Source organism: Filicampus tigris, chromosome 13, assembly GCF_054856515.1.
Source record: "Filicampus tigris isolate MCC_2025a chromosome 13, RoL_Ftig_1.0, whole genome shotgun sequence".
NCBI classification, from domain to species: domain Eukaryota; kingdom Metazoa; phylum Chordata; class Actinopteri; order Syngnathiformes; family Syngnathidae; genus Filicampus; species Filicampus tigris.
Genome location: NC_141229.1, coordinates 23,193,456 through 23,215,501, shown reverse-complemented (window position 1 = coordinate 23,215,501; position 22,046 = coordinate 23,193,456). Strand labels below are relative to the sequence as shown.

Sequence of the window (22,046 nt, the reverse complement as noted above, 5' to 3'; positions counted from 1 at the left end):
AAATATGAAGTCCTTCTGTCTTACTTTTATTTGGTGAGGCATAACTTTATATTCTTCAAGCTGTGGATTCACTAGCAACTATTCAATGTAGCCAGAAACATACTTTATTGTGAATAGATTTGAGTGTTATGAGCATCTTTATAAAGTAGAAATTGCACTACATTTTCTTTCATCTTTTACAGGCATATTCCGACCAGAAACCATATCATGTTTATTTTGTTGGATCTATTTAATCAGGTAAAGGTTGTGTTGAGTTATATAATGTGACTACATCTAAAGAACATGTGCAATGATACTGTATTTCTATGGGCTCTATTGATAACACAGTAATTAATAGTTATAAATCCTAGAATCGCCGGTCGGTCCCAACCCAAAAGCACTGAGCAACAACCTCTGGTGCTACTTTGAAAACCACACCAGAATTGTTTTGTACTGGCTCCTCGAAGGAATTATTATAAAATAGTTATCACACATTTGCTGATTATGCTAAATGAACATATGTTTGAGTGATGTAGTTTACAATATATATGTGTATTGTAGGGTGGCAAGGTGGACGACTGGTTAGCACGTCCGCCTCACAGTTCAGAGGTTGTGGGTTCGATCCCGGCCCCGGACTCTCTGTGTGGAGTGTGCATGTTCTCCCCGTGCCAGTGGATTTTCTCCGGGTACTCAGGTTTCCTCCCACATTCCAAAAACATGCATGGTAAGTTGATTGGACCCTCTAAATTGCCCCTAGGTGTGATTGTGAGTGTGGTTGTTTGTCTCTGTGTGCCCTGCGATTGGCTGGCAACCAATTCAGGGTGCCCCCCGCCTACTGCCCGAAGACAGCTGGGATAGGCTCCAGCACGCCCCGCGACCCTTGTGAGGAGAAGCGGTATAGATAATGGATGGATGTGTATTGTAAACTACATATAAGAACGATGTGATATTTGCCTGCAAATAATTATATTGCTCTCTTCTATGTGCTCGTAATGAAGAAATTGCTTCTGCTTTCATATCTATCAATAGCAGACTTGTTGACACCATCTGTGAAGGTTTAGAAGGTTGTGGATGTGACTGAATGTTTTTGCCATGGAATCTTTCACTCACATACACACACATAGAGAAACAAGTACAAGTGTTTTCAATGGCTTGCATAAGTTCCCCGCCCCTTAGGTTGGAAACACCCATGTAACCAGGGAATCCTGAACGTTAATAAAGAGAGGTTACGGAGAGATAAGGTTAGAACGTATGAGACGTTCTCATTCACGAGGACAGCGGGAAGCGGAAAATGGTGCTCTCTCTCCGTTCTCCTCATGAGCTGGTAACAAGGAACTGAGTGTCTTCCTCTTTTGGTGTTGTGTTATGAAATGTCTAATTAATGAACCTGACACTCCTTTAATCTGATTAGCAGCTAACAAGCAAAATTGTCTTGTATGTTCTTCTTGTTTTACCTGTGAATATTGAGACTCATGGTATACAATGCCAACCATGAATCTTGAAGACGCTTCATATCACCCACAATGAGGACTCTTCCTTCCTCCGAAGTCCTTTTTAAAACAGTCTGACCCAGCATTTCCATCCGTTTTAGCTGGATCTCCTTCTCCGGAAACTCTCCAAGTGCTCTCTGGCGTCAGTTAAAGAAAAAGAAGAAAACTAAAACACTCAGTATCAGCTCAGTTATCATCATGCAGAAAATATTGAATACCAAGATCTGTAAGAGCAGAGCCACAATTGTATTGTTAGACAATATTCTTCATCTCTCTAATAAAATCTATGTTTCTATCAAACATTGTCTTTTTGTGTACACATATCCTGAAAGTGACTTGCGTAATAATATATTTAGGTATTTAGATCCATTGAATTGCTTAAGATCCATATTTTAAGTGGTGTGGTAATTAAATTAACCTTTAACTGAGAAAGTAAACAAACATTACCAAAATACCTGACTACATGGATTGGGACAATATCAACAAAAGCTATAAGCATGAAGATTCAGACCTGGGCCTCATGCTCGCGACTTTCTACTCTCCACTCTCCTGTAGGGCTCTGGAAGGACTCCAGCTTCTGCTTCATGATAATCAACCATTTCTCTATGTTCAGGAAATGTTCTTGGAAATTTGCATGATCTCTGATACTCTCCTCACTCTCGTGCAGATTTACCTGCAAACAACAACAACAAATACTTTACCAGTGTAATTTCTCATAATGTATCCATCACTTTGTATATTCCATAATTTTCAGAGTTTTTCATGCATATACAATTTGAAGGCTCCTGGTAGAATTGTGCACTTTGTGATACAAAGCATGGTATTTGGCATCAGTGTTCCTTAAGGACATGGGTCTTCAATCCTGTTCCTCGAGGGTCAGCGTCCTACCTGTTTTCCATTTCTCCTTGCTGCCACACACCTGAATCAAATGACGATATAATCAGCAAGGTCTGCAGAAGCTGGATAATGAATCACCAATCATCACTAAATCACGCTCATTTGAATCAGGTGTGGACTGCAGCAGGGAGAGATGGAAAACAGGCAGGACACCAGCCCTCGAGGAACAGGATTGGAGACCTATGCTTAAGGAAGTCAACCCAAACATATTTTTTAAGAATATGTTCTATGCAGGCCCTTTAGTTGTAACACAGCATTCTGATTAATATTGTGTTTGTGGAAAACAAGGCAAGCAACAAAATCCACCCGTTTTTAGCCATCGCTGAGACCTGAGGGTCTGTGATGTCATTTTCAGTCGGCAGAAGTGACAAAATGGCCACACCCTGAGATGGTTAAAAACGGGTGGAGATTGCTGCGTAACTTATATTTCATATTAACCATCTTGCCTTGTTTCAACTAGTGGGCCTGCATAGAACATATTCTTGAAAAAAATATATTTGTGTTGACTTCTGCTTTAAAGGTCACTTTTTCAAGGAAAAACAAGTTTTAGCCAGGCCTGTTGTTTTGGAACGCATTTTGAACATTTTGACATGCTGTTCACGGAGTCGTCGCTAACAGCGCTAACGCCGGACGCGGTCATAGAATTGGACGGCTTCCAAATCCGACGTGCGGACAGGATGCTGGAGAGTGGGAAGAGGAAACGGGGAGGGCTGCCTGTGTTTGTGAAGGATAGGTGGTGTAATCTGGGCACATCATTATTAAGGAGCAGCTCTGCAGTTGAGACATTGAGCTGTTAGCAGTTGGCATGAGACCATAATACATCCTGCGAGAGTTCAGTCATGTGATTGCGGTGACGGTGTGCGTCTACCCCTCTGCCAACAGTGATACAGCCTGTGATGTCTTGACTGCAGCTGTGAGCAGGCTACAAACACAGCACCCAAATGCCTTGGTCTTCATCTCTGGTGACGTTAATCATGCCTCTCCTGCCTCCTCTCTGCCTTCATTCGCACAGTATATCACCTGCCACACCAGAGACAATAAAATACTGGACCTTTTCTATGCCAACACCAATGAGGCATACACGTCACTGTCCCTCCCCCCCACTGGGCAAAGCTGATCACAACCTCGTGGCTCTCCAGCCTGTGTACAAACCTCTGGTCCGCAGGCAGCCAGCTGTGACCAGCCAGCATTAATAGTCTAACGAACACTGTTACAGACTATATAAATTTCTGCATCGAGAACACCATACCCACCAGAACAGTAAGATGTTTCTCCAACAAATACCCTGGATCACACCGGACATTAAAGTTCTCCTGAAGGAGAAGAAGAGGGCTTTTGTGTCTGGTAACATGGAGGAGCGGAAGACAGTGCAGCGCCAGCTGAGAAGGAGGATCAGAGAGGGGAAAAGGTCCTATAGGAAGACGATGGAGGAGCAGCTGCAGCAGATTAATGCAAGGGGAGTCTGGAGGGGCCTGAAGACCATCTCAGGCCACGGACAATCTAAGACCCAGACTGGCGGGGACCTGCAGTGGGCAAATGATCTGAACTTTTTTTTCAATTCGATCAGAGGCCTGCCCCCGCCCAGCCTCTCCTGCTGCAGCCCCCACCCACCCCTGCTGCTGTGAACGACACCGCCTCGCCACATCCTCCCACAGTCTTCAGCTCCCGGCCACATCAGATAGCCACCACTCCCTCCTGCTCAGCCTTGTCCCTCGCAACATCCCAGGTGAAGAACCAGCTGAGGAAGATGAATGCGAGGAAGGCAGTGGGTCCACATGGCATCAGCTCCCAGCTCCTCAAATCCTGCGCAAACCAATGTGTGGAATCGCCCAGCATTTGTTCAACCTGAGCCCGAAGCTGGACATAGTCCCGGCTGTGGAAAACATCCTGCCTGGTCCCGGTGCCAAAGACCCCCCACCCGAAGGAGCTCAACAGCTTCAGACCAGTGGCGCTGACGTCTCATCTGATGAAGACCCTGGAGAGATTGGTCCTTGTCTACCTGCGCCCCCTGGTGAGCTCCTCTATGGACCCACTCCAGTTCGCATAGAAGCCTGGTATCAGTGTGGATGATGCCATCATCTACCTCCTCCACACTTCACTCTCCCACCTGGAGAAGGTGGGGAGCACTGTTAATATCATGTTCTTTGATTTCTCCAGTGCTTTCAACACCATCCAGCCCACCCTACTGGGAGACAAGCTGGAGCGGGCGGGGGTGGCCCACCACCTCACCGCATGGATCCAGGACTACCTCACAAACCGGCCACAGTATGTGAGGACACAGGACTGTGTGTCTGACGTGCTCCTCTGCAGCACGGGGGCCCCACAGGGAACTGTCTTGGCTCCCTTCCTGTTCACCCTCTACACCTCGGACTTCAACTACAACACCCCTACCTGTCACCTGCAGAAGTTCTCTGACGACTCTGCGATTGTCGGCCTCATCACAGGCGGAGATGATCGGGAGTACAGAGAACTTACTCAGGGTTTTGTGGACTGGTGCCAGCAGAACCGCCTCCTGATCAATGCGGGGAAATCCAAAGAAATGGTGGTGGATTTCGGTAGGCGCCAGCACTCTTCACCTGCACCAGTGAATATCCGGGGAACAGATGTTGAGAGAGTCTCAACTTACAAGTACCTGGGTGTTCATCTGAACAATAAACTGGACTGGTGCGACAACACAGACGCCCTCTGTAGGAAGAGTCAGAGCAGACTCTTCCTACTCAGGAGACTGAGGTCTTTTGGGGTTCAGGGGACACTCCTCAGGAACTTTTATGACTCGGTGGTTGCATCGGTCATCTTCCAGGGAGTGGTCACCTGGGCAGGCGGCGTCTCGGCCCGGGACAAGAAGCGGCTGGACAAACTGGTCAGGAGGGCCGGCTCTGTCCTGGGCTGCTCCCTGGACTCTGTGGACTCGGTGGGGGACAGGAGGATGTTGGCCAAGCTGTCATCAATGCTGGGCAACCCGGACCACCCCCTCCAGGGCACCCTAACAGCACTCCACAGCACCTTCAGTGACAGACTATTACACCCTCGCTGTGCAAAGGAGAGATTCCGCCGTTCCTTCTTGCCTGCTGCTGTCAGACTCTTTAACAAGAACATTGTGTAGTCTCTACAAACTGGCGGACATTGGTGCAATTGTGCAGTCCTGCACCTGAGCTCATATCGTGCAATACCCAATATTCCCCACTACTGTAATACCGTGCAATACTCAACATTCCCCACTACTGTTAGTCTAGTTTTATTTTTAACCAATGCTGTTCCTTACATTTCACTACAGCACTGCAGCACTGTCACTTACATAGAGTATTTTTCCTCTGTACTGTGTACAGGCCAAAATGAGTGTTCCTCATACTTTTTATGTAGATGTATGTTGGTGTGTATATACATGTGTATATACACATGTGACTGCTTATATTTACATAGGTTTGATCCCGAATGTTTGCCGACAATGTTATACATTAATGGCTACATTATGCCGCCGTCCCTGTGTGACCTATATCTTTGCTGCTGTAACAATGAAAATTTCCCCACTGTGGGATCAATAAAGGTATTCTTATCTTATCTTTTTATCACTAGCGAGACATTTACCTTGTATGTATTGAGACAACGTCTAACTAAAGAGACGCACGATGTTAAACACAGCCACATTGTTACTACTTCCTGAGGATGGAGGAAGACATGATTGCCTCACTGTAAACACAAACATTCATATTACTCAGAAGTATTGTGTTGAACTAACTCACATTTTGATAATTTGTTCTAAACATTCATTTTAATTAAGTTGTTAGTAATTCCTGACGATCAAATTAATTCACTCAATTGTCTTGAGTTTACATGTCTTAAACAAATTAAATATTTAGAACTTCTGGATTTTTTTTTACGGTGAAATGCTATCTATCCCTTTGGAACTTCACATTTTTATTGTTTTCCTGTTACAAAAACATTTATTGCATGCAATAGCTAATATATCCTTGTTGGCATATGGGTTTTTAAATATAAAATCCATCCATCCATTCATTATCAGGACGTAAATGAGGTACACTGTGTGAAGCACTTTGATCACCAAACGTAGATGCGCGCTACAAGTGTTAGCCCTTGTAACCATTTAGCACTAAAAAACTCAAAATAATTAAGTTGGTGGTAGTACTGTGCACTCAGAATTGATAGCTTGTTTACACGTAAAGAGTTCAAGTTACATTTACTTATCATTTCTAAGGCAACGAGTTTCCATATTTTTTATTTATTTTCTTTATAAACTGAACTCATTGATTTTTACAGTGCATGTGTTGGCAGAAATAACTCCAGTTCTCGCGTTTGCCATAATGGCAATAACCTTTGCATGGTATTGGAAGAATTAGAGGCATGGTAACATCAACGGGCAAGCCAGTTATGCATGCAGAACTCTTATCAAAGCTTTTAGACGCAATGCAGCTGGCACACACACTCTGGCCGTCTGCAAGTGTGCAACACACACATCAGGCACAGACAGTGTGTCCCATGGGAACGCATTTGAGGTTAAGACAGCTACAGACCCAGCTACAGGATAAACGCATGTGTTAGCAGTGAAAGACATACAAATTTACACAAGGGCATATTAAATGGCATGCAACAACAAAGTCCTGAGGCAGAACAAGAACTTTGAATAAAAAAAAAAGAATAAATAAATAAGATAAAATAAAACACTGGTGCGACATTACCAGGTGACATCTGTGTATGGCCAAAAGGATTACTTATTTTACCGAAATATCCATACGAATGGGCTGCTGAGTTGAATGGAAAACTATTGTTTCGTCATCATAGATGCTTTTTCAAAATGGCTAGAACTATTCCCCATACCAAACGTTCAGACGCGTTGACGGTGGCAAAAGCACTTTGCAGGGATATCATCCCCAGATATGGCATTTCTAAAAAACGTACAATGATGGTGGTACCCGTTTTGTTGACCAAATTGTGGAGAAAATAGGAGTGATGGTTCACATTGATCTGAGAATCTTGGTGCTTACCACCCTCAAAGTTCTTGATTGGTGGGAATAATTAATGGGACAGCAGAAAATAGACAGAGATAATGCATTAATATAACGGGACGTACTTTTCATAATAAGATAACGCTTAGACAATGTGTACACGAGAAAGACATGGCAAGTACTTTTCATGATGGAATAATGCTTAGACAACATGTACACAAACGGGGTAGCAAGAGAGGGTTACATTTTTCTTAAACAGTAATGAGACAAAACACACACACACACACACACACACACACAAGCAATTAAGAGTCGTGGGCCTTGTCACATCTCTCTGTCATGTCTCTTCAAGGGGAAAGGATGGTATAGATTGTGGAACACTGCTTTGCTGCATATCGATGCCGAGCATGTGACTTGTATAAACCGTAATTCAGTCAGTCAGTTTCCAGCTTAACACACAAAAATTTGTGAACCTGCAGTATGAAATATGGACTAAACGTAAAAACAATGAAGCGAAAATGAGAAAGGATGGGTATGAGGACGTAGACTTTTGGAGAGTGTTGGTGCAGAAGCATGAGAAAGGGCCAAGTAAGTTGGACAAGGTGTTGTTTCATAGAAAAGAGGACGGGGGCCGGTGGCAGTGAGGAGGCAGGTGACAAGGAACTGGCTGAAAAAAAAATCAACGAAATGTAGAATTGACTTAAAGGATTTGCCTTTAACTGTAGAAACAGTTACCACGCAACATTGCAATATGTAAGTGTGCCGCACATAAATCGGGGACAGACAGTGTGTCATTGGGGAATGCTTTCGCAGACAAAACAGCTAGAGAAGCGGCTTTAAAGCCCTTCGCGGGGTTATCAGACCATATTCTGACACACAAATATTGAATACCCAAACCTTGATAGATATGCAACAGCAGAGTCCACAGACAGAACAAAAACTCTGGACTGACAAGGGGCAACCTTGCGGGAAAATATTTATGTCAGCCCAGAGGGAAAACCCATACTACCAAAAATGTGTTCAGGTGGGCAGCAATATTAAGCCATGGGGTGTCTCATGTTTCGACTGAGGGAACGGTGGCTCTTGTAAACAGACATTACACGACTTATGGGTTTAACCTCTTCTAAAAAAACAATTTTTGTATGGCTTGTTTGACCTGAGCCAGGCACAATTTACAAGGTAACTTGCGTCCAATGCGGGGTCCGTTTCCTCCGGCAACCTATCCTTTTCAGAGAATTCATGTGGACTTTATTGAATTTATTGAAAGACATTATACCGCGATATGGTATTCTGCAGACAATTTATAGTGACAATGGGACACATTTTGTTGACAGAGTTATTGACAAAATAGGTCTGTTATTTCATATTTACTTAAAGCGTCATTGTTCCTATCATCCACAGAGTGCTGGTCTGGTGGAAAGGATGAATGGGACTGTAAAGAATAGGTTGAAAAAATGCATGGAGGAAACAGGTAGACCTTGGACGCAATGCGTTGATCTTGTTAAACTGTATATCAACATTACTAGTATAACTGGGCCTACTCCATTTGAAGTACTTTTCGGTAGGCCCTATAAACTACCGTTATTCACTAAACACTGGGAACTGGATGATGAGGCGAATTTGGCTGATTACATGAGAAAGACTTTAGAGAAACGTGATGAACTTAAATTACCTGAGAACGATTGTGTTTCCCAACAGACACAACAACTGGTGAAGCCAGGAGATTGGGTCCTGGTCCGGAGCATTAAGAGAAAACACTGGCACTCTCCCACGTGGGAGGGCCCATATCAAGTGTTGCTGACAACTCCAACTGCTGTGAAGCTTGCAGAGAGGAGCACGTGGATACACTTATAACATTGTAAGAAGGTCATTTCTGCTGATTTCTCCTCCGGGGAAGGTGAGCAAAAGTCTGGCAAGAAGGTGGGTGCAGATTTATAGTATCTGAAAATACTTGACCGTCAGTGAAGAATTTGACAGACACCCTTTTTAGTGGAGTTACAGCAGAAATGGCGATGCCAAAATAGTACGACAGAACTGAAGCTTCCAATAGCAACCCTGAGGGGGTTCAAGAAAAGGTGCAGTAGTATAATTCAAACAACGGGGAAGGGGTACGAACAGTACTGGTGGTACCTCACTGGACATGTGTTAGAGTCGAGTTGGGATTCTTTGATCACTACACAACAGGGTGATTATTGGGCTCCAGGACAGGGCCGTGAGGCTAGATATTTTCATAACAAAATACTTCTTTCAAAGACGGGGTCGACACTCAATCTCAGGGTCACTGTGGGGGTTGGGCCTTTCAGGCCTCCTACTGCAGCTATTTTTAATTCATCTTGTTGGGGGTTTCTTTTGTGGGCTTATTCATCAGGTTTTGATCCTTATTTTCCTGTTGGAATTTGCGAAGACAGTACTATGTCTCCTTCTGAGATTCTTAGAGTAAGTTCATATGTTAACAATTATATGACAAATTGAGAAATGCTTCAGGAGTTTGTGCACTTGTGTCATTGCTCTTAACTGTTACTATTTTTCCATCTACTGTAGAGGATATCCAGAGGGCAGCTCTGACGCACATTCCGCGAGACAAGTTCTTTAGGAGCCGGCGTAGTGCTTCCTGGAGGGATGGAGAGCCGACCTATATTGATGCTATTGGCGTACCTCGAGGTGTACCAGATGAGTATAAACTGGTTGATCAGATTGCAGCTGGTTGGGAGTCCATTTTTATTTGGATCACGCCGAATAAAAATGTTGACAGGATCAACTGCCTCCACTACAATGTGCAGAAACTGGGTAACTATACTGAAGCAGGATTTCTTGCTATCAAAGAACAATTGGCAGCCACCTCTCTCATGACGTTCCAGAACCGCATAGCGGTTGACATGTTCCTGGCGGAAAAGGGTGGGGTGTGCGCCATGTTTGGCGACCGGTGTTGTACATTCATACTCTCTCATGACGTTCCAGAACCGCATAGCGGTTGACATGTTCCTGGCGGAAAAGGGTGGGGTGTGCGCCATGTTTGGCGACCGGTGTTGTACATTCATACCTAACAACATGGCCCCGGAGGGGTCCCTCACCATCGATGGCCTCCGCGTTCTCAACCACAAGATGAAGGAGCACTCTGGAGTGGACACGTCTCTTTGGACGGAGTGGTGGGAAAGAACTTGGTTTCCTCTGTCCTGGTTTCTGTTGCTGTGTTTGCAGCTATCCTCACGTTGTGTGGGTGTTGTTGTATTCCTTGACTTAGAGCACTGCTCAACCGGTTGATCACTACAGGTATTGCACCTACGACGTTCAAATTGAACGATGTTTATCCGTTATTGCTTTATCGTACAGTTGAGAGTAATGATGACACTGATGGCACTTGTTTTGATGCTCCTGTTGACATTTCGCTTTCTCTTCCAGATCTCTTTCCGGGTCTTGGAGATCATGAGTAAATTACATTGACAACCTCGGGTGTAATTACATTTGTTTTCATGAGAGTGATTCGGGAGATTAAAGCCTTTGTGGAGGGTCTATTCGATGATATGATGATTGTGCAAATGTAAGAGAAACAGGGGGGAATGTGATTAATGTTGTATATAATGATTCGGGTGTTGGATTTTTCAATCAGATTAGTTTTATATTATAGTTAGTTTTATATTATATAAAAACAGGGGGGAAATGTAAGAATAATAATGCATTTTATTATTCATGTTTTTTATTATTTATGTTGATTTTTCATGATTAAGCCTGGTAGTTTTGTAGGTTTAGCTTTATACTATACACGAATAATTATGTATTTTATTGTTCATGTGTTTGTTTTTTCTTGGTTCAGCCTGTTAGCTTTGTAGGTTTAGCTTTATATTATATAAAAACAGGGGGGAATGTAAGAATAATAATGCATTTTATTATTCATGTGTTTGATTTTTATCATTAGGCCAACTTGCTCGGTGTGCTTTGCTTTCACATGTGTATGTTAATTGCTCACACACACACACACATAGACAAAACAGGTTCATAGTGTTCCAGCTGCTTTCGCTCCCCTTTCCCTTAGAGCTGGAACACCTTTGTTATCAGGGACACCGAAGAAAAATAAAAAGAGGGGGCACAGGAGCCGGGCAAAGGGTTTTAGGAACTGTAATCGTACACTTCCCTGCGCTCTCCTTGCAGGTAAAAAGACAATATTGTTGTAGAGTCTCTTCTCTCCTCATTGTGTGCATTGTTTATGAATGTCTCATTTGGTGTGAACCTGACAGTGGCATTTATGTGTGAGATTAGAGTTGATAAAACGGATTCTGGGTCAGTCGAGAGCGCTTAAAAAAATGAAGGTTTGGTGATCATGTGATCGTGTTGTCTGGAATCGCAGAACACCACTGTCAATTAAGACAGTTTGTCACTACATCTATAAATACAAGCTGAAACACAGTGGTCACAAAACTAACTTGAAGCTGACCAATAAAAATGAAATGAATATTATTAGCCAATGACAGTCAGACGTTCACTTTTCTTGATTTTTTTTTTTTTTTTAGGCTTAGGGTTGAAACATTCTAGGGGGCGCGAGTGAGCCATTTTTTTAACAATTGCGATGTAAAACAAAAAAAAAGATGATTTCACCAGGCCTGATGTGTGTTCAAAGTTTCGTGAGATTTCATGCATGTTTAGACCATCAAAATCAGCGTAGTTTTATTTGCAAACAGCCCGTTGCCATGGAGACAGCTTTTAACGAAAAATCACAAATATCGTATTTTAACATCAGGAAGGTCTACAGAGTCTTCTGAGCAATTCTGAGGTCGAAATAGTTAACTGGCGAGGAGAAAAAGATCGAAGAATAAAACATGTACTTCCTTTCGCCAGTAGGTGGCACTACCACTACGATGACAAATAAGTTCGGAGATGTCTTCAGGATTCGACTTTTATCAAATGTCAGTAGTTTTTTAGAAGAAATTATCATGTGGGTCAAGTTCCAACAGCTATTGTAATCAGAGCAAATTCATACTTAATTCAAAATGGCCGACTTCCTGTTTGGTTTAGCATATGGCTCCAAGAGACTTTTTTGTAGGCCTTGAACTGTTACATATGCCACCAATTTTTTGTAAAACTCGAAGAAATGTACAACCGGGGCTGAATATCTAAAAATATGTAGGGGGCGCTAGCGAGGCATTTTTTACAAATTACACAAAAAATGAAAAAATATTGGTGATTTCGCCAGGCCTGATGTATGTGCAAAGTTTCGTGATATTTCGAGCATGTTCAGACCCTCAAAATGAGCGTTGTTTTTTTGGCGAACTGCATGTTGCCATGGCAACAGCTTTTCACGAAAAATCACAAAAATTTGTATTTTAATATTAGAAAGTCCTAAAAACTCTTCCGAGCAAAGATGAGGTGGACCCGGTTAACCTTCTAGTATAAATACATCAAAGACAAAAAAACCCATGTATTTCCTTCAGCCACTAGGTGGCGCTACCACTACGATGAAAAAAAGGTTCATAGATGTCTTCAGCCCTTGGCTATCATTAAATATGAACATTTTCCAGAAGTTTAGATAATCTGAGTCAAGTTAAAATTGTATTTATTGTCACGTTGAATAATCAGACTTTGCGTCACCGTCAAGGCCACGCCCTTCGTCGAAAAGTCACAATATTCGCCGTAGAGCAAGATCAATGTTTTGAGGCTTTTCTGACAAATTTTCAGTCGGATTCGTTCAACGGGCTCTGTGCAGAAAAAAGAAATGTAAAAAATGACAATTTTTATTGCCACTGAGTGGCGCTATAGGTTTAATGGAATATTATTATATAGATGTCTTCAGGTCGCGACTCTACGTACATGTGAAGTTTGGGATTTTTTGGAGCATGTGCAGGGGAGTTATTAAGGTTTTTCTCCTGTATGGTGAAGGGAAAAAAATTACACCAAATTTGATAACCCGCCCCCTTCATATAAGTTATCGAAAACTCAACACATTTTTCCCAGTTTTTGCCCCAGGTATTAAGATGATAAATCCAAAGTTTGAAGTCAATTGGATGAATCTTCCGGCACATGAGTGCAAAAGTATGCACCATGTAAATGTCCAAAAATGGTCCGAAATTGGACATTCAAAAATTCATAGCTCACTTCCTGTACACTTTATACTATGGCTGTAATGGACTTTTTTGTACGTCTTGGGGTGCTACACGTGCCTGCCAATTTCCGTAGGCTGAGGTCAAACTGGCTGGAATTCTATTTTCTTTTTCTACTCTAGGTGGCGCTACAGAGCCATTTTGTTTTCATCGTTGAAGACGACTTTGAAATATTGCAATTTTTGCCAGGCCTGATATGTGTGCAAAATTTGGTGAGCTTTCGTGCATGTTTAGGGCCCCAAAAATGAGATATGGCTTTAGAATAATAATAATAATTAGAGCTACAAGCAACTATAAAGAGCCCTCGCAGCCCTGGCAAAGTTGGAGTACCGGCACGTTGGGATGATCACACATTTGAATAATTCAATAACACATTTCAATAACAATTGAATAAGCGAAATTATCATGTGGTTCAAGTTATAGCGGCTTTTGTAGTCAAGGTGAGTCCAAATTTTAAAGTAAATTCAAAATGGCAGACTTCCTCTTAGGTTGAGCATATGGCTGCAAGAGTCTTTTTTGTAAGTCTCTTCCTGTTTCCTATACTACCAAATTTTCATAGATGTGGGTGAAGCGTGAAAACAGGGCCACTTTTTATACATTTTCTAGGGGGCGGGAGCGAGCCATCTTTTGAAGATTGCACAATTGAATAAATAATTATTGACTAATTTACCAGGCCTTCTATGTGTGCAACGTTTCATGATTTTTCATGCATGTTTACATTCTCAAAATCAGCATTATGTTATTAGCAAACTGCATTACCATGGCAACACCTTTTTGCGAAAAATCGCAAACTTCGTGTTTTAACATCATGAAGGCCGAAACACTCTTCCGAGCAAATATGATGGAGATCTGGCTAACCTGCCAGGAAAGAAACATGAAAGAATAAAACATGCACTTCATTTAGCCAATAGGTGGCGCTCCCACCACGATGAAAAGTTAGTTCGTAGATGTCTTCAGGTGTAGACTCTCATCAAATGTGTGACATTTTGACACAATATTATCATGTGGATCACATTACAGCTGCTTTTAAAGTCAAAAGTCAATGTGATGCCAAATTGTAAGTAAATTAAAAATGGCGGACTTCCTGTTAGGTTTAGCAGATAGCTCCAAGAGACTTTTTTGTAGGTTGACCTGTTAGATATACCACCAAACTTTTGCAGATATAGGTGAAACGTACAACCGGGGCTGATTTTTTAAAAGAAATCCAGGAGGCGCTAGCAAGCCATTTTTTTTAAACAATTGCGACTTAATACAACAAAAAAAGATGATTTCCCCAGGCCTGATGTGTGTGCAAAGTTTCGTGAGATTTCATGCATGTTTAGACAGTCAAAATCAGCGTAGTTTTATTTGTGAACTGCCCGTTCCCATAGCGACAGCTTTTTACGAAAAATCACAAATATCATATTTTAACATCAGCAAGGTTTACAGAGTCTTCCGAGCAATTCTGAGGCCGACCTAGTTAACCTGCAAGGAGAAAAAGATCAAAGAATAAAACATGTGCTTCCTTTAGGAAGTAGGTGGCGCTACCACTACGATGAAAAATAAGTTCGGAGATGTCTTCAGGCTTCGACTTTTATCAAATGTTAGTAGGGTTTTAGAAGAAATTATCATGTCGGTCAAGTTCCAGCAGCTATTGTAACCAGAGCAAATTCATACTTGAAACTTAATTCAAAATGGCCCACTTCCTGTTTGGTTTAGCATATGGCTCCAAGAGACTTTTTTGTAGGCCTTGAACTGTTACATATACCACCAATTTTTTGTAGATCTCGAAGAAACGTACAACCGGGGCTTAATTTTAAAAACTTTCTAGCACCGTCAGGGCCACGCCCTTCACCGAAAAGTCACAATATTCGGCGTAGAGCAAGATCAACGTCTTGAGACTTTTCTGACAAATTTTCAGTCGGATTCGTTCAACGGGCTCCCGTGCAGTAAATAAAAATGTTAAAAAAAAATACAATTATTTTTCGCCACTACGTGGCGCTATATGTATAGTGGAATATTATCATATAGATGTCTTCAGGTCGCGACTCTTTACGTACAGGTGAAGATTGGGATTTTTTTGATCATGTACAGGGGAGTTATTAAGGTTTTTCTCCTGAATGGCGAAAGAAAAAAAATTACGCCAAATTTATGCCCCGCCCCCGTCATATAGTTTATCGAAAATTCAAAAAATGTTTCCCAGTGTTTGCACCAGGTCTTAAGATGTTATATCCGAAGTTTGAAGTCAATTGGATTAATCCTCTGGGACATGGGTGCAAAAGTACGCACCCTGTAAATGTGTAAAAATTGTCCAAAATTGGACATTCACAAATTCCTTCCTGTACACTTTAGACTATGGCTGCAATGGACTTTTTTTTTTACTTCTCGGGATGCTACACGTGCCTGTCAATTTTCGTAGGCATAGGTAGAATGGGCTGGAATTCTATTTTGTTTTCCTACTCCAGGTGGCGCTATCGAGCCATTTCGTTTGTGTCGTTTACGGCGACTTTAAAATGTCAAATTTTTCGCCAGGCCCGATGAGACTGCAAAGTTTGGTGAGTTTTGTTTAGTTTTAGGGGTAGCAGTGGTCGCTGATCGGGCCCTAATAATAATAACCCCTACAAAAACAATAGGGATCTCGCAGCGGTTGCTGCTCGGACCCTAATGACACAAAGGAAAATAAAGTCTGGAGTTGAAGAGTTGGAGGACCTCAGCACACCACAAAGCCACATGTCTGATGAATTAAGAGAAATTGCCAAACAACAACAAACGTATGCTTCAAAACTTGATGGATGAGGTAAAACAATTTACTGCCTTTTCTATTCTCTCTCCTGCTCCTTCTTCCCCAGCTTAGAGTCCTGTCGGGCCTTTTTGGCCAGCGGGACTCCGGAGACAGCTGACAGATACAAGCTGGTAAGGTCTATTCAGGGGTGCTGGAGAGGAGGGTCCGTCGGGAGGTCGAATCTCTGATTCAGGAGGAGCATTGTGGTTTTCGTCTTGGCCATGGAACAGTGGACCAGCTCTACACCGTCAGCAGGGTCCTCGAGGGTAGATGGGAGTCTACCCAACCAGTCGATATGTGTTTTGTGGACTTGGAGAAGACGTTCAACAGTGTCCCTCTGGGAATTCTGTGGGGGGTGCTTTGGGAGTGCGGGGTACCGAGCCCCCTGATAAGGGCTGTTCGATCATTGTACCACCAAAGTCAGAGCTTGGTCCGCATTGCCGGCAGTAAGTCTGATTTGTTTCCAGTGAGGGTTGGACTCTGCCCAAGCTGCCCTTTGTCACCGATTCTGTTAATAACTTTTAAGGAAAGAATTTCTTGGCGCATGCGAGGTGTTGAGGGGGTCCGGTTTGGTGGCCTCAGTATTGCATCTCTGCTTTTTCGAGCTGATGTGGTGCGGCTTCTTCAAGCCGCGACCTCAAACTCTCACGGGAGCGGTTCGCAGCCAAGTGTGAAGCGGTTGGGGTGAAGATCAGCACCTCCAAATCTGAGACCAAGGTCAGAAAAGGGTGGAGTGCCCTCCCCAGGTCGGGGATGAGATTCTGCCCCAGGTGGAGGAGTTCAAGTATGTTGGGGTCTTGTTTGCGAGTGAGGGTAGGATGGAATGGGAGATCGACAGGCGGATTGGTGCAGCATCTGCTGTGACGCAGACTCTGTATCAGTCTGTCGTGGTGAAGATGGAGCTGAGCAAAAAGGCGAAGCTCTCAATTTACCGGTCGATCTACATTCCTACCCTCACCTATGGTCATGAGCTGTGGGTCATGACCGAAAGAACAAGATATCGAATACAAGCGGCTGAAATGGGTTTCCTGCGCAGGGTGTCCGGGCTCTCCCTTAGAGATAGGGTGAGAAGTTCGGCCATCCGGGAGGGACTCAGAGTCGAGCCGCTGCTCCTCCACGTTGAGAGCCAGCTGAGGTGGTTCGGGCATCTGATTATGATGCCTTCTGGACGCCTCACTGATGAGGTATTCCGGGCATGTCCTACCGGCAGGAGGCCCCGAGGACAACCCAGGACACGCTGGAGAGACGATGGCTCCCGGCTTGCGTGGGAATGCCTTGGGATCTCTGCGGAGGAGCTGCAAGACGTGGGTGGGGAGAGGGAAGTCTGGGCTTCCCTGCTGAAGTTGCTGCCTCCGCGACCCGACCTCAGTTAAGCGGCAAATAATGGATGGATGGGTGGTTATTATTATTATTAACCGCGTAAGGGTGGAGATCCAGCAGTTATAAACAGAAATGTTGTATTACAATCAACACGTATCTAGACAAAAAATAATCTCGTTGTGATTTTTACACTCACCATTACTGTTAGGATCAAAAGATTCAATTAATACCATGATATGTATTTCAAGCCATACCGCTAAGCCCCCAGTCTCTGTTTGAAGCAGTTAAGTCTCTAGCAAAAATATGGGGAAAATATTGATTTATCAATCAATCAAATTTATTTATATAGCACTTTTCATACAAAAAATGCAATTCAAAGTGCTGTCCAATAAAAATGTCCAAAAAACAACATAAAAGGAAGACCCGCTGCCGCCCTCCCTACCAACAAACCCAAAGCCATATATCCGCCAGTATATTAGCACTCGCACATACACACACACACACACACACACACACACACACATAAAAGCACACAACCTGATAAAGTGTGTTAAAAAAGACATGACAAGGCACAGAGAAACCATATGAGGAAAGGGTACCCACGCTGAGGGGAATGACACCCCACGGGCCACGGAGAGTGCCACCATCACAGAGACCCCCGGCCCAGATTAGCCGGGGAGACCCCACACCTAGTGTGGAGGCCCCCAGGCACCTGGACCTAATGAGGCCCTGCGATGACACCCCCTGCGGGAAGGGCAGCCACCCCCAAGGTTGAGGTAACATAACTCTTGTGACACTCTTTACTTTCAGTTCTTTTTGTACATTTTGTAGTCATTCTTAAAATAATCAAATATTTCCGCTTATTATACAGAATCTGACCGTAAGTGGAAGTCCACCCAAACATAATTTTTTCAAGAATATGTTCCCAGCAGGCCCACTAGTTGAAACACAGCATCCATCCATCCATCCATTATCAATACCGCTTATCCTCACCAGGGTCGCGGGGCATGCTGGAGCCTATCCCAGCTGTCTTCGAACAGTAGGCGGGGGACACCCTAAATTGGTTACCAGCCAATCACAGGGCACACTGAGACAAACATCCGCACTCACAATCACACATAGGGGAAATTTAGAGTGATCAATTAACCTGCCATGCATGTTTTTGGAATGTGGGCGGAAACCGGAGTACCCGGAGAAAACCCAATCAGGCACGGGGAGAACATGCAAACTCCACACAGGGAGTGAACCCACGACCTCTGAACTGTGAGGTGGACGTGCTAACCAGTCGACCACAGTGCCGCCATGATAAAATATGATAAAGTAAAAATAATCCCCAATAAAAAGAAAAATATAAATTACTTAAATTATTTAAAAGCCAAACTAAAAAGGTAGGTCTTGAGCTTCCTCTTAAAAATATCAACAGTCTCTGCGGACCTGACGTCCTCTGGCAGGCTATTCCAAAGTTGAGGACCAAAATGGCTGAATGCAGCCTCGCCGTGGGTTTTGGTCCTCACCCTAGGAATAATTAAAAGGCCGGCGCCAGAGGACCTCAGGATCCGGAAGGATTGGTATGGTAAAAGCAAATCAGACAAATAAGATGGCCCAAGACCATTAAGACATTTATAAACGAATAAAAGTACCTTAAAATCAATCCTGAAACACACGGGTAGCCAATGCAGCGATTTTAAAACTGGTGTAATGTGCTCCCGCCCTCTGGTTCTCGTCAGCACCCGAGCGGCTGAATTCTGGAGTAGTTGTAAAGAAGAAATACTCTTTTTGGGGAGGCCAGAGAGCAGGGCATTACAATGATCTAAACGACAGGAAATAAAAGCATGCATCAGCACTTCCGTGTTAGCCTGAGAGAGAAACGGGTGGACTCTGTCGATATTCTTAAGGTGATAGAAACCTATCTCTTATTTTATTAATATTGTTTTATTTGAATACAAAATAAGTGCAAAAAATGTGGTGTCACTGAGTAATGTGGAAACAATTTATATATACATATATATATATACACATATACATATATATATATATATATACACATATATATATATATACATTTATATACATATACATATATATACATATATATACATATATATATATACATATATATACATATACATATATATATATATACATATATATACATATATATATATATATATATGTACATATACACATATATACATTATATATATATATATATATATACATACATATATATACATATATATACATATACATATACATACATACATATATACATACATACATACATATATACATATATATATATACATATATGTATATATATATATATATATATATATATATATATATATATATATATATATATATATATACATACATATATACATATATATATACATATATACGTATATATATATACATATATGTATATATATAAAATGTATAAACAACTTTTAAAGATTTTTTTTTAAACTTAATACCTTGTAATACTTAAAACAAAATCTGTGAATTGGTTAATTCATTTCTTGAACGTGGGAATGTGGACCATGTGTAGGATGAAAGAATACAGCATATTCAGTAGGCTACTTGCAATTTGTGTGAATTATCTTTTTTGTCCTCAGAAGTGCACTTATAATGACAGTTGTTCCAATATTTTATACATGTTCGAAATAAACATACCCAAAAGGGACCCAAACTACGTAAAAATGTGTTTTGTCCCTGGTAAGTGGTTGGTGTATATAATGAATTGCCATAACGTTGAAAAATATGTATAAATGATTGTAAAGGAATACAATATACAACAAACAGCTTACAGCATTTTACTATGACTTTGGTCAACTCAATACATCTGATGCTGCATCCAAGTTTGAAGAAAGCTTGTTAGTGAATGTTTTCTTTTCTCACCTCTAGTCTTCCCTTTCTCTGTATAAGCTGAACATGCAGCAGTTCTCTGTTCCTTGTAGCAGTACTCAGCTCACTCTGTAGACCATCACACCTTTCAGGGTCAAATACAGAGGCTAGCAAGTCCCCCCTCGTCTTCAACTGATTCAAACGGTACTGCAGCTGGATACTGTCCTTCAACAGCCGCTGAGTGTAGAGGACAAAACAAAAGACCACATTACACACATGATTTGCTGGTCAAAAGTACAGTGGACCCCCTGCATACTGTTTGAGACACGCGGATTAACCTCTTTGCTGATTTTCTTTGAATATTTATAACTATTAATATGGGCGTGATCTCTGTCTTCGTTTTACAACTTAAATTTTGTGGCAAATGTGACATTCACATCCAAGACGGTAGACTTATTGATGTATCACATGAAAACCCCGCCCAAGGCCATGTCTATTTATATATTTCCATGCATTTCACACAGCCCAAATGTGCAAAAGCTGTGCGCTGTGGTTCACGCTGCAATAGTAATCACATGAAAATGATGACGCATACAGGAGCAAACAGCATGTTAGGGGTCTGCAGATGCATAATTTAAGTTCAGATTTGTATTTCATAAATACAAAGAAGAAGAATTTAGACATTTCAACATGTATTTGAAAGTAAGTGTCAAGCCAGTGTCTTGTTCCTCAAAGTTGCAAACATTTTTTGATTGCATGCAGTAGCAAATTGTTTTTAGTTTTGATTTTTTAGTTTGCCTCGCGCTGTTATGTTTGTGGTTTATTTGTAGTTAGCTTCAGTTAGTCGACTATTTGCACAGCAGTTTGTTACGTATTTCCAGTGAGAGTTTTATGTTTAGTTTTCTGAGCATTTTCCTGTCTCCCATTGTCCCTGTAAAGTTCTCTAGCACACAAACAACGCAATTATGTTTCAAGGTAATGCCAGTTTGTGTATTTCTTGCTAAAATGAATCTGTGCAAACTTCATGGACACTAGAATTACATTCTGCCCATCAGCAGCTGTTATGTATTATTGAATAGTATATTGAAGTCATCCATAAGGTACAATTTTTTCAATTGCTGATAGGAAATTCTTGCTTTGACCTCATTCAGAAGATATGTGTTACCGACCAACCGGGCCGGATTCTGAGGAGGACCTACTTCTCCAAACGGGGTCATCCTCCAGCGCTTTGTCTTGAAATGGACTAACACACTATTAGAGTTTGCATTGTATAGCACTGCATTTTTCTCAATTTTTCTCAATTGTGTTTGGAGTTTTTTCTTGCCCTCCTGGGGGTTAAGATGAGGGGATGTCCTCGTGGTATTTTTAAAGCCCTGAGACCTTTTTCATTGAATAAATTTGACCTCACTAAACTTTTTGAATGTGTCTTTTCAAACAGTCAATTGTACACAGGGTTAAGTACAAACAGAATACAGTTTTTGTCATCATTAATCATGGCAAATGATGTTGTACCTATAAGGTAAAGTGTCAAAGACAAGAACAGACTATCTTAAGTAAATGATTGTGTCCATCTCATCTTTCATATTGAGTTATTTCATTAATGCTGCAGCATAATGTATACATAGGAAGTAGTGGTTCAGTCTTGTGTCAGTGTTAATTACATTATAAGACACATTATAAGACAAACGCTGCAGTGCAAAAT

General features: G+C 42.0%; 1 protein-coding gene across 2 annotated transcripts in view; it reads right to left on the bottom strand.

The window, feature by feature from the left end:
- The window catches only part of syne3 (spectrin repeat containing, nuclear envelope family member 3), a 209,222-nt gene that overhangs the window by 60,950 nt on the left and 126,226 nt on the right, over positions 1–22,046 (bottom strand). For both annotated transcript variants that reach the window (XM_086048603.1, XM_086048604.1), the window contains exons 9-11: positions 20,399–20,581; positions 1,981–2,142; positions 1,434–1,606 (exon numbers count right to left, since the gene is read on the bottom strand). In XM_086048603.1, coding sequence (XP_085904729.1) covers positions 1,434–1,606; positions 1,981–2,142; positions 20,399–20,581 — 518 coding nt within the window. The remainder of the gene's footprint in view (positions 1–1,433; positions 1,607–1,980; positions 2,143–20,398; positions 20,582–22,046) is intronic.